General features: G+C 39.9%; 2 protein-coding genes across 7 annotated transcripts in view; one reads left to right on the top strand and one right to left on the bottom strand.

Annotated features, from left to right (window-relative positions):
- Positions 1-13,846, bottom strand: part of ZAR1L (zygote arrest 1 like) — an 86,239-nt gene that overhangs the window by 20,057 nt on the left and 52,336 nt on the right. The window contains exon 4 of one of the 2 annotated variants that reach the window (XM_027589571.2): positions 2,343-2,376. The exons of the other annotated variant lie outside the window; for it this stretch is intronic. Coding sequence (XP_027445372.2) covers positions 2,365-2,376 — 12 coding nt within the window. The 3' untranslated portion in view covers positions 2,343-2,364. Of the gene's footprint in view, positions 1-2,342; positions 2,377-13,846 lie in introns of those variants that run through there. 2 annotated transcript variants of the gene reach the window in all.
- The window catches only part of FRY (FRY microtubule binding protein), a 447,087-nt gene that overhangs the window by 424,511 nt on the left and 8,730 nt on the right, over positions 1-13,846 (top strand). For 3 of the 5 annotated variants that reach the window (XM_027589569.2, XM_027589564.2, XM_027589563.2), the window contains 2 exons: positions 7,856-7,873; positions 9,699-9,809. The exons of 1 other annotated variant lie outside the window; for it this stretch is intronic. In XM_027589569.2, coding sequence (XP_027445370.1) covers positions 7,856-7,873; positions 9,699-9,809 — 129 coding nt within the window. The remainder of the gene's footprint in view (positions 1-7,855; positions 7,874-9,698; positions 9,810-13,846) is intronic. One more of the 5 variants, XM_027589565.2, reaches the window with a different exon arrangement.

Genomic DNA, 13,846 nt, shown 5'->3' with positions numbered 1-13,846 from the left:
CCAAATTTCATTCATTCTTCACCGAATCACTTAGTTTCTTCAGTGAAGGAAATCTTTGTTGACCTTTCAGCAATCACTCTAAAACAGATATGATTTTTTTCTCATTTAGAATTGCTTTAAATATACATGTCAGACCAGCTGGCTTGTAAATGTGTGCTGTATTGTCAAGGCGGTGGGGCAGAAGACTATGAATGGATTAAAATCATTCATTCTGCAGTTATGTACTAAGTGCCTCCTATGTGGTCCACATGGTGGATATGAAAATGAACAACAGACAAGCCTGCACCCTTGTGGAGCTTCCGATCTTGTCAGGGAGGATGGACATTAGTCAAAAAATCATATAATGCAAACAGCACCAAGTGCTATTAAGGAAAGAACCATAAGCTATGCAAGAAGGTAGCAAAGGAACCTGACCAAATGGGGAGGGCAGTTCTGAGATGCCTTCTCCATGGAAGTACCGTCTCCATGGAGATCTCAAATGTGAGCCAGAGGTAGCCAAGTGAAGGGGAGTGAGTAGAGAGCCTGTGCAAAGGCCCTGAGACAGGAGGGGACGTGGCCCTTTGCAAGAACTGAAGAGAGCCTGCGTGGCTGCAAGTGTAGAAAGCAACTTGGAGAAAAGCTTGAGAAGAGTCAGCAGAAGCTGGCAGAAACCAGACCGTGCAGGGCTTGGGTGTTTATCTTCACAGCAGTGGTAGGCAACTGAAATGTTTTAATGGGTGGGTAGGATTAGAGTCAGGCTCCTGCATTCTACTCTGGAAACAGACTGAAGTGCGCCAGAGTGGATTAGGGAAGTCACGTGAGGAGGCTGCTGCCCAGTTAGGCAGAGGTGCTACCTTGGCATTACCTCACCACTACTGAAAAAAGCATTTTGGACTGTGCACCCTTCAGAGGATGAGAAACCATCTTCCTGTGTTAGACACACAGTGCTTTACTAAGGTGTAAAAACAAACAAACAAAAAAAACATTGAGGGGTAAAAATTTTCAACAGAATACCAGTGGTTCTCAATCTGGTAATTGTTTTGAACAAGTCTGCTGTCCTGAGAGTAACTATCCTTGCTGTGGGTGAGTCCCCAGGTGAGCCCCTTGGTAAGTGTTAGTGAAGAGGTATGAGATTGAACAAGCAAACTACAAGACTGAGAAATATCTAGATAGGGTTCTAACATGTGGGTTGCATTTCCACATCACTGCCCTCCTTGAGGACATTCTATTTCACGTTGTGTCTTACAGAAAACTTTCATATCCCTGTCGTCATTGATCTTCCAGGGCATGGGAGGCGGGGCAGACAGCAACAGCCCCATTTTAGATAAGGATACCAAGGAAACCAAGTGACTGGTCCAAGGCTTCATGGTTGATAGGCAACGGGCTAAAACATGGCCTGGCCACAACATCTGGAAACAGGCAAATGTACATAACAAATGGTGTATCTATATTACATTTTAAAAATATGGGTTTTATGACATCACATGAGATGTCTCTAGTAAGCATAGCTGAATGTGCAGTTCAAAATACAACAGACTCTAGCCTTTCCATCAGTCCCTGCCTATGTATCTGTGATGTGCTACCTCAAATGACTGGTGACTCTGATTTTCACTGAATAACCTGTGCCATGAGCATACCCCAAAAGTACCGCGTTAACTACATCACACACACACACACACACACACACACACACACACACACACGGGATATGTTACAGATTTTTTGGGCACCCAGTAGCACCTGCACCTTTTGATTCCAGGCCCAATCCTCCCTCCACTATACTCTGCTATTAAAATAAATTCAGTCCAGAGAAAAGTTACCAAGTTATGACTTACAATTAGCAAAAACCTAGTCTAATTCATGAAACAGTTTGTCTAGGACTATAAAAATAGTTATCTAAATGTTTACCCTCAATCATCTAATTTGGTTATATTCTCTATAATCAAATCTCCATCAGGAGAATGCATTAATACCTTGCAGATTTGGGGGAATGAGGGTTAAAACAAAATCTATTATTTATTTGTTCATTTGTTTACAGCTTCCTGCTTAAATCTAAGAACTCAGGACTTCCAGTTAAATATCCTCTTCCCCAAACATTCCAATTTTCAACTATGTGTCTCTGTTGTGCTTACAGTTTATTTTTGTGGCTTTCTTTTGTTCAGTTGCCCCCTTTTTTCCCCATTTCTTCTCCACGTCCCTCGAAGAAAGATTTCTGTCGTTTTTGCTTAATCTTCTTACCTCTTACCGTTTTTTTTCTTTTTCATTTCCTCCTTTTCTCCCCCTTTCTGTGCATCTGTGTTGTAATCGTGTTTCTTCTCATCCCTTTTCTTGTTTTTAGACTTCATTTCTTCATTCAAGTATTTATATGTGTCAATTCTGTTAGCATTATAATAAAGGCTGGAGAACACAAACATGGAAAGAAGAAACCGTTTTCAAGCACTGTACATATAAAAACACATTTGATCTTTTACAACAGTCCTTGGAATGGTTTTTCCAATTTTGCAGATAAGAAAGTTGAGGCTGAGAGGCTACCTCTGCAAGCCAGATTCTTCCCCTCCCCAGAGTTCATACTTTCTCTTAGTTTAAAGGTAAAAACATACACATAAAAAAGGATAGAGGACAATTTCCAGCATCTGTCTAAAAGTCTGTATGGTTTTAGGAACCTGCATAAAACACCCAGCAGGGAGGAAAGTGGGCTTGCTAGGAAAAGGTCAACATTAAGGCCAAATTCTGAGTCTGATGTTTCCAGCATTTTTGCAAAACCAACCCAGCTCTCTTCCCATTACTGGTATTAGCTCAGTGCGTTAGAATTTCCCCGCGTGGCTCATGGACACACTGATGACCAGAGAACCCAGACAATGAACAAATATCCTGAAGAAGAAGCTTCTGGTCCTTTGTATGTGCCAGTTCTGAGGTCGAAGCTGGTCTGGAAGGCAAATTGTATACTATCTACTGGAGAGGGTGCTCTCCCACTGACTCAGGCAAGGCTTGGGTGATTTGTTTAAATCGTCGGGATACTGTTAAATTCTCTGTTTTCTTAGTAGACCCTGGAAGTAGTTTGTCCACCAGGCATGCAGCTCAAACCGCACATTCTCTAATCCCACCCACCTTACCTGAACCACTGCTGAATGTGAGGTCTGGCTCGGCACAGGGGGGAGTGTAGAAATGAGGAAGACTGTGTTCCCATCGCAGAGAACACTCCCAACAAGGCCAAAAATGGGCCATGAGGGCAAATGGGGGGGGGGGGGAATCTTTACACGCTACTAAAGGTGGGCCTTGAGGATGGACGATGGTATCACTCCACTGAAACAACAATCTTACGTCCAGAGTTGGCAGAGATATTATTTTGCTAATTAGAGCTACGGTTTGGCTTCTGTCCCAAAGCAAACCCAGCAAATGTTTGACCTCAGAGGACAGCTTACCCTCAAGTGATTCTCTCCAACTCGTTTGTTTAGTTAGGTTCCCTGTCTTCTGGAACAGTTTGAAGTTGCCAATTATTCTGAGCATGGAGGCAAGTGGAATGGGGATGGGAAGTGACCTTATGATTCATAGAATCTGTGTCTGAATGCAGACTGGGGAGTAAACCTGCCAGTGATTATTACAGTAGTGTTTCTGTTTCAGAGAAGTGTGTACTTTAGGAAGGGATTAGTAACTTGGCTCACTGAACTTAGCAAAGTAAATTCTTGAGCTCTTAGGTCAGTCTGCCAGAGATGGTGATGGTGTACACGCAGGCATATGGAGTCTTCCCACCCCCAAGTCCTACCCAGCCCCGAATGGTCATTGCCACAAGCTGATTTCTGGTCATTCCAAACAAGTGGCATAAGTGAGAAGTCACTATGGATAGGTTTGTAGAAGAGAATATAACTCCTTGCTGGGTGTCAAATGTTTATTTTCCAGTTTCTCTTGTATTCTTAACATGAAGCTGCAGACATCAAAATAATATAAAAAGGTTACACTGGTAGCCTGTACACTTGTAACCCAATTCACAGACATGTTTTATTAAGCTTGTATGATGTTTTCTTAATTGGCCTGGCATTTAAAAATTAAAATTGTCCACACATACGCATACATTCACAACAGAATGCCATCTCTGAAAAAGAAGAGCCAGCAACACTGGGCCTGCCTTCTTATATGGCGGTTGCGAGCTTGGGCTGAACATCAGCTGCCCCTCTGGTGTGCTGTCCACCATTTCCCGCCGCAGTGTTGAGTTCCTAATCCTGAAGGCAAGAGCCAGGTGCCAATCATCATGATGCTTGGACTGCTGTTTTTCTCATAATAGAAGAATGTGTCACTGTACTTAAGGCCCCCAAGTGGAGAAGTGGAAAGCCAGACAGACAGGGCTGTGTGTTTCAAGAAAAATGGGCCACCCATTAGCACCCGCTTGAGAGAGTGTTACTCTTGCGTGTGTGAGAAACATCTCTCTGTATACAAGATGCAAGCGCCTGTCTGTTGAACCGGCTCACTCGGGTGTTTGTTAGAGGAGAATTCTCTAGAATTCCTTTAAATTCTAGAATTCTCTAGAATTTCTTTTCTTTAAAGAAAAGAAAAACGTCTCTAATACTTGGGAAGTATTTTTGAGAGAAGGCTTATTTTAAAAGACAGGCATGATTAGTCGATTTAGGCTTCCAGGTGGTTATAATAGCCATTCTCCTAGAATAACACACGGCATACACTAAATAGAATTTAAGACAAGGAGTATGATCTGCATGTGTCTCATGAGAGCAGTTTCACTGATCTGCAGACCCTGCTTTACCCATGTTTTCTCAGCCTGAGCAGAAGGGACAAAACTCTTCATGACCCTACAACAGCCCTTCTCATTAAGAATTTGGGTTTCCACCGACCTCTCCGTTTCCTGCGGAATTCATCTGGAGTGGCTACCACTAGATAGTTTTAAGTGGACAGAAACGTGGGTCGGGAAGAAGAACCCCCGCTCCAAGTGCTCTGGATGGCAGCACGAGCCTTAGCCTTTCAACTAATGAATATGGCTCACCTCCCGGGTCCTGTAGGGCTGGCCCTGCCAAAGCTGGAGATGTTTCCATTTCACTCATTGTAAGTGATTTTAGTTGGCACAGTCCCAATTCAACAGGTATTTCTGAGCACTACTTGAACATTTGACTCTTCACACTCAAGTGCAGTCATTTACATTTAGCCCAACTACATTTCATCTTATATTCCAATCATCATTCCAACTACTAGGGTCTTTTTTGGACACTATGCACGAGAAGCCTGCAACCTCTGTTCTTAAACAAACTGAACAAGAAAAGTTGCAGTTTCTGCAGTTAAACTGTAACCCATTAAACAGCACCCTTCAGAGAGTCAGTTACTCTTCCGTAAGGAATCCTCTTCCCCGCGTTGACTAAAAGGAGTGTCTGCTGACGTTAAAGTTTTCTTAAAAATAGTAAATACCTCAGGCTGTGTAATCTGTATCATAGGCTTAAAGGTATTTGTCTTTCAAAGCTTTGAAAGATACCCATGGCCAAGGTCCAAAAAACTACTCAGCACACACAATACAATAGTCATCAGTGAGCCAGCCCCAAGTGATATTAGCAACAGCCGAGCACATGTTGATTATACCTACTTAGGAGATTAGATACATCTATGTATTCTTAGGCTAGGTTGTCTAAATTTTATCCCATTTAATTTAAACCAGTGGCTTTCAGAGATTAACTATGATGAAAACAATAGCTATTACAGTACGCTGTGGCTCATCTTCTGTCATGATAAACATTTCTCAAATTTTTGCCTGACTGGCTATGTCCTAAGCATAGAACTCATTTAGAGAAGAATATAGAGAAACAAGAATGGCTATGCTACCGTTAACAAACAAAAATTAGATTATTCGGCTTTTAAGCTACCCTGTCTATGATCAGTTTTTAACGTCTTGGTTTCTTGATCTTCTCGTTTTGAGAAAACATACCTCTAAATCCAATTTATAAATCAAATTATATTAGGAGTGCAGGAACAGGGCGTGAAGAAAATCCTTCTGACCAAATAAAATGGTGCCATTCCCATAACATTTTCAAAAGAATCTTAAGTCACCAAAACATAAATATGTTCATAAAGACTTAGGAAGGGATTATTCTTAAAATCTGGATACAGGAAAACATTAGCACAAGAGGGATAAAAGGTTTTAACATTTGCCATAAAATCGCCCCCTAGAAAGGTATTTTTCACTATCTTTTGGGGAGCTCTAAATGCAAACGAGGCCCCGGCCTGTGGCCTAGAAAAGGATTCTAAGATATTGAATAGCAAGGCGGCTTGCACCAACCTACCTAAAAAGGAGCGTTTAAGAAGGATATTGAGAACTGGTGTGTGTCAAGTTGGCCATCCCCCAAGAAATACAGTTTTGTGCCTTGAGAGCTGAGTGGGAGGAATTCATGGACAATGAAATTCCTCAGCACTAAGCTGGAGTCAAAAAGTCTCATTTTCCTTTATTGAACAGAGGACATTCTGCTTTAACTGATTTGATGACCTTCTTGGATTACAACCTTGTTTTGGAAAACAGTAGAAAGATAGCAGTTTTTTCAGTACTTAAGGTTTGGTCATAAAAACGTCTAGGCATAAAGTTTTCTTCAAAATAGTAAATACCTCACGCTGTGTAATCTGCATCACAGGCTGCAATGTATTCATCTTTCAACGCTTTGAAAGATATTCATGGCCAAGGTCCAAAAAACTACTCAATAAACATAATACAGTAGTCATCAGTGTGCCCAACTCGTAGGATATTAGTAACAGGTGAGGCAAGAAGAGACTCTCGGAGGTTAGGAGAAGGTGTTGAGGGGGGTTGGTAGTGGTGGGGCTTTATGTCTGAAGATACTAATAAATAATTTGATAGTTTTATTTTGTGTGTGTAATATACCATATATTAAATATAATACATTAAACTGATAATAACCCAGAGATTTTAGAAAGAGCTTTAAAATAAGCGATTTTCCTATTAAGGATTAGAAACTAAGTTAGATATGTCTTTAAATATTTTGAAAATCCAGAACCAGGTATAGTGATCCATAATTAGGAATGGCCAAATTGATTTTTTTTAATATTCTGTCAGACTCTGATCATCTTTCCAACATACCCACACTTTCCTTAAAGCCAAGTCTATGGTCATGATATGATGACACCAAAAAATGGAAGCCATAATTGAACATGGCTCAGTTACAAATTTATATTATTCTAAACTACCCACCAGTTCTAGATTACTTTTAGAAATTGAGAACAAAATTATTACAAATGAAATACAAGAAAATTACTTGTATCTCACACTTGTTTGGGAGTATCAGACTAGGTTTACTCATTTGAAATGACTATATCTCACAGTCCTATAGAATATTCTAACGAGGAAGGCAATCTGACTCTAAAAAGCCACTTAGATTGTTAATTATATTCTATGTTAATTGGATTGTCATAGTTTAGCAGATAGGAAGTGAAACAGATTAAAGACTCTGCCTTAACTAACAGGTAGCAAAAGTATAATTTGTTTGGGCTACAGTTCTTTCAGATTACTCAGTTGGTCTCCTCCCAGTTTTACTCCATTCACATATTATTCACAGTTAAACACTAAAACCTTCAAGCAATAAAAGTTTTGACTTCTGGTCTCCAAGACTGACCAAACCTAAACCAACTAATCAGAGAGTCTAAATGATTACCAATTATTTTTCAGTGATATGTTTCCCATTCAAGCTTCTTTTTAACTGGACCGCTGTGCATGTTGAATGGGTACAAGACGTGCAACCATTGATCGAGTTTGGGCAAGCAAATGCTAATACTGCTGACGGTTCTGCTCTTGGAAGAGGGCCATGCTTTCCGTTGCATGCATTACACTGACCCTGTACTTTCTTTCCTTTCCTTTGTTTCCTGTGCCATGCTTGCTGTGTAGCAAATGGAATCTCTTGCAGTAAGTTAACTTTCTTTCATACTCTTTGTCCATTTTAGGCATGGACCCATAACAAATCTTATTTTTACAGTTACTATTCTATCTCTTAGCATGTTTTCCCCTTTGCGTTTCATTTTATTTTATTTGGTAGACTGAGACATGCAGTGAATTAGTAGCATTCTGGGCTGCTTTCGTCCCAAAGTAGAAACTTAAGTTGCTATGAACTCTCATACTATCAGTGGGATATCTTGAGTAATAACCAGCACTATCCAACACGTAACAAAGGTCGGAGTTTTCATAGCTAGGTTTCCCCCTAAATTTGTGAAGGTAACATTATGTTTTTAAAAAATATTTTTTTATTTATCTGCAAGTCTCTGGCAGTTATCTTTTACATCAGATTTTAAAAGATTTCCATAAAGAAAGGTTTAAATGATCAAAAAACAAAATGCTTTACTAAACCAAAGATCCAGTTTGGGTTAACTAATGAGTGTAGCTACTTCTTTAAACTTGTGTTTGGTATCAGCATTGAGAGATCAAATCAGTCTAAATCTAGAATTGTTATTTTCCCCCCAGGAGCCAGGGAAAGGACAAGAGAAAGAAAACTTCATTGAGCGTAGCCTTAGCCCGGACTTTCGTAACTTTTAACAATTAGGATCAAAATTCTATTAGCACTATTAATTGGATATTCTTCCTAAAGCCTAAATTTACATTCTTGTCATTTCTCTCCCTAAACTGATTTGGGGGAACAATTTTAAGGGACCTCAGAAGTTCTCCATTCTGAGCTGAGTTCTTTATAGTCCATTAGCAAAAGAAAGGCCCTATTTATCCTTACTTAACCACATTTGAACACTGAACAGTGACATGTTTCATTGACGCCACATATTTAACCCACTTTCCCTCGTGACTGCTGAGCCATGAAATTCTATCTCGTGAAGGCTCCTCTTTTCTTCCACAGACTTGCCATCCACCACCTAGGAGCTAACTCATTCTTAGAGTAAAACGGGCAAAGTATAGAGCCCATTACAAGCAGATATGGCTCAAAGAGTAGTACGATCGTTGGTGTTGGAATTACTCAAGATTTATTTTTCCCTCATAGTATACCTAAGTCATATAATGGAAACATTTTAAATTCCAGAGGTAGCTATAGGGCTCAAGGGCCATTTTGTATGACCCCTTTTAAATGTTCTTTCCACAGAAAGTTTTGAATGTTTCCTTAATTTCTCTTTTCTGTTAGCACTTGTAGCCCCCTTTTAACTTTGAAATTCAACAAATATTTACTGAGCACTGAGTAGAAGCATTGTCACTAAAACTGATACAACACCTTAGAGGATCATATGACTGACTGTTGTGTTTACACAGACTTTGAGATGAGTGTCTGCACTCTAAATGGCAGCCAAAATTGTCACATGGAGTAACCCCCCCAGTTGCTGAATTTGACACCCAGAATGACTTAATGTTTTGCCTTTCAAATATACTTTTCATAATTGCTTTTGCTTTTTAAAACAATTTTAGCTTATAAAACTTAAGACAACTGCAATTAAGATGACCACAGCTATAATTTGTAGGGATTTAATTGGCAAACATAATGAAAATCCGGTGATTCACTGAGTCCCTTTATAGCGACCCCTCCTAATTAGTCATCTTCCAGGAGCTATTCTATCTTGTATTGTGAATTTCTCACTGATATTTATTGGCTGGATTTTGTTGTTCTGTTTCATCTGGAATAATAACAGCTAGTTCTGTTTCCTTGATTTAAAAAAAAAATGTTTTTCTCCACCAAGATTTCCCTTGTTATACAAGAATGATCCTTAATAACTGTTTCTTCCCATGCACACTCTCTCTTTAGCAATTGGAACTGTGCCAGAGGTTATATAAGCTTCACTTCCAGCTGCTGCTGCTTTTTCAGTCCTACTGTAAGCTCATCGGCCAGGTGCACGAAGTCAGCTCCATGCCAGAGGTGAGCCGCACACCTCCCAACGCCAAGTCCTACCATGAAAATCATTCCTTTCCTTTTGGTCTCTCCCCCCAGCCCTTTTATAACTGTCCAAGTGATTTTATTCCCACATAACTGATTTGCTCAAACACAAGATTTAAATATGTGTTGTCTTTCCTTCCACTCTAGTTTGGCAGTGCCAGGACTAGGGCAAAGCAAGTGACTAGCCGAGGCACAAAATTTAAGGACAACCCTGAGAGTGAGTGCCTCCCTGATGCTATGCCGAGAGGCCTCACTTGGCCCACACTGATCCTGACCTTGGTTCTGGACATCCTTCTTTGAAAAAGTTCCTGTGTTATGGTTTTTCTTCTTTATATTTACTTTTTCATACTTGCCCTAACATTCAGATAAGAAGTAAATATCTACATGACGTTTGATTCTTTTCAGTTGCCCTGTCCTGCTTAGCATTAGGATGCTTTAATATTTTTAAAAGTAACAAACATATTACTTCCAAGAGAGCCAAAATTTTCCTAGAAGTGAAGAAATACTACTGCAACACAGTAAGTGAAATAATGGTGATGTACACTGGATATTATGGAAGCGCAAATGTCAAGCATCTAATTCAGCTGGAGGTGAGGAGGTTGAAATAGGAAAGCTTTCTGGGGGAAATCACACCTGAGCTGATTCTTTTTTTTTTTTTTTTAATTTATTTGACAGAGAGAGCACAAGTAGGCAGAGAGGGAGGGAGAAGCAGGCTTCCCACTGAGCAGGGAGCCTGACGTGGGGCTCGATCCCAGGACCCTGGGATCATGACCTGAGCCGAAGGCAGACGCTTAACCAACTGAGCCACCCAGGCGCCCCAACCTGAGCTGATTCTTAAAGAAGGAGTTGGAGTTAGATGAAGTGAGGGCTAAGGAGAAATGTTCCATTAAGCAGCTGCAGCATGAGCATAAAGTGGTAAAAAAGAGAAGGGAACTACAGGGGCGCCTGGGTGGTTCAGTTGGTCAAGTGTCTGTCTTCAGCTCAGGCCATGATCCCAGGGTCCTGGCATTGAGCCCTGTGTCCGGCTCCCTGCTCAGTGGAGAGTCTGCTTCTCCCACTCTCAAATAAATAAATAAAAATCTTCTTAAAAAGGGAAGCAAAAGGAACTTATTTTTTTTTTAAAGATTTTATTTTAGAGAGAGAGAGAGAGAGCATGAGCAGGGGTAGAGGGAGGGGGAGAGAAGCCGACTCCCTCCTGAGCACGGGGTTTCATCCCAGGACCCTGAGATCATGACCTGAACTGAAACCAAGAGTCGGACACTTAACCAAATGAGCCACCTAGGAGCCCCAAGTACAAGCAATTTAGTATTGCTAGAATATGAAATGCAAACCAAAAAGGAAGAATCTGGCACAAGAGATAGGTAAGGGTTAGATGACAGAAGATACTGTGCCTGGGAATGTTTTAGTTAGATTTTTATGGCAGGGATGTGAAGGGTGGATTTGATGACACATAGGCTGGAGACAGGAGAATAGTCACTAGGTTGTTGAAATAGCTCAGACAAGGATGAGGGTTTCAACCAGGACGGAAGGGCTAGGTATGGAGAGAGGGCAGAAAATGAAAGAAAGACTTAGCACAAAAGGCCAATGAAACCGATTAGGGGTCGAGGGCAATGCTCCGGTTCCATTTCCAATGAACCAGGTGACCCATGGTGCCATAGCTGACACAGGGATAAAGGAGGACTGAGGCCGCTCTACATCCACGCGTGTTGGTCAGGGACTCTATCTGCCTACTAGACCATGCCCAGGGTTAATGACGTCTTGCAAGCAGTTCAGTGGGAGGATCTGAGGTCGAAGGAGAGATGTGGACTAAAGGTGCAGATGTGCTGGTCATCCGTGAACAGCCCATCCTACCAAGAGCAGTGGGGTGAGGACGGAGCCCGAGAAACCTCACGTCAGAGGAGGGTAGAGGAGGAGACACACATGACAGCCTTGTTACCATATTTATCACTTAGTTTGATAACAGGAAAATGACTGACTAGTTTTTAAGTATACTTTTAAATGCCAATTTCAAGGGAGGGGTATGAAGAGCTCTTCACAAACCAGGCTTCCTCCACAGAATTACAAATTATTAGATTAAAGAGAACACAGTTAATGCAAGTTATAGGACATGTTGTCAAGATGAAGTTTGCTATTCTAGCAAATATTAACAGGAACCTTAGAGTCCATCTCTGCTCAAAAAATAATGCACATGAAAATGTAACTCGTGTCATTTCCCATATTTAAAAGCAATTCAGGTTTCACTTTAGAGTAATAAATTATGTATTCATATCATGTATATATATTATGCATAATTATTTCAATCTAACAAATTTAAAGTGAATTTCTCCTTAATTATTTTAAATCTAGGGAAGTCTTAAATGGCTACACACACTTACACATAGTATATAAAACATCCCTAGCTTTGAAATAATTAAGATATTGACTTTCAAACTTAAAAATTATATATATAAAATACTCTAATATTCTTTTTAATTAAAGTATACTTGACATACAGTATTATATTAGTTTTAGGCATACAACGTAGTGATTTGACATTTATATACATTAGGGAATGCTACCCCAACAAATGTAGCTTCCATATGTCCCCGAAGTTATTACAATATTATTTACTCTATATGCTGTAATTTCATCCCTGTGACTTTATAACTGGAACTTTGTACCTCTTAATCCCCTTCACATCTTTCACCCATCCCCCAACTCCCCTCCCCTCTGGCAACCACAAGTTGGTTCTCTATATTTGAACCTGTTTATTTGTTTTCTTTTTTAGATTCCACATATAAGTGAAATCATACAGTATTTGTCTTTTTCCATCTGACTCACTCAACTTAGCATAATACCTTCTAGGTCCATCCATGTTGTCACAAAGGCAAGATCTCATTCTTTTTATGGCTGTGCAGTTATCCAGTGTGTGTGTGTGTGTGTGTGTGTGTGTGTGTGTGCGCGCGCGCCACATCTTTATCCATCCATCTATCAGTGGACACTTGGGCTGCTTCCATATCTTGGCTATTGTAAATAATCCTGCAATAAACAAAGGGGTGCATTTATCTCTTCAAATTAGTGCTTTTGTTTCCTTTGGGTAAAATACTGAGTAGTGGAATTACTGGATCATAGGGTAGTTCTATTTTTAGTTTTTTGAGGAACTTCCATACTGTTTTTCACAGTGGTGAACCAATTTATCATCCCTGCAAACAGTGCACAAGGGCTTCCTTTCTCCACATGCTTCCCAACACTTGGTCTTATCTTTTTGATATTAGCCATTCTGACTAGTGTGATGTGATATATAGCTCATTGTGGTTTCAATTTGCATTTTCCCTGATGACTGGTGATGTTGAGCATCTTTTCCCTGGACTGTTGGCCATCTGTAGATCTTCTTTGGAAAAATGTCTATTCAGGTCCTCTGCCCATTTTTTTCATCAGATTGTATGAGTCTTTACATATTTTGGAGATTAACCCTTTATCAGATACACCATTTACAAATATCTTCTCTCATTTAATAGGTTGCTTTTTCATTTTTTTATGGCTTCCTTTGCTGTGCAAAAACTTTAGTTTCATGTAGTCCCAGTTGTTTATTTCAGCTTGTTTTGCCCTTGCCTGAAGAGACCTATCCAAAAAAATATTGATAAGACCAATGCCCAAGCATTTACTGCCTATGTTTTCTTTTAGGAGTTTTATGGTTTCAGGTCTTACGTGTAAATCTTTAATTCATTTTATTTTTGTACATGACATAAGAAAGTGGTCTAATTTTGCGAACACTTTTTAGTGAAAAGATTTTTTTTCTTCTCCATCATATATTTGTGCCTTGTCAGTTAATTGTGTACATATGGGTTTATTTTTAGGTCCTCTGTTCTGTTCCATGCATCTATGTATCTTTTTGTTCCAGTACCATACTGTTTTTGATTACTATTACTATCACTATCACTATCACTATTACTATTACTATTACTATTACTATTACTATTACTATTACTATTACTATTGTAGTATAGTTTGAACTCTTGGATTGGGACACCTCCAGCTTT

This window comes from Zalophus californianus, chromosome 3 (assembly GCF_009762305.2).
Source record: "Zalophus californianus isolate mZalCal1 chromosome 3, mZalCal1.pri.v2, whole genome shotgun sequence".
NCBI lineage: Eukaryota > Metazoa > Chordata > Mammalia > Carnivora > Otariidae > Zalophus > Zalophus californianus.
The sequence above is the reverse complement of the archived record's forward strand: the minus strand, read 5'-3'. Positions and strand labels throughout refer to the sequence as shown.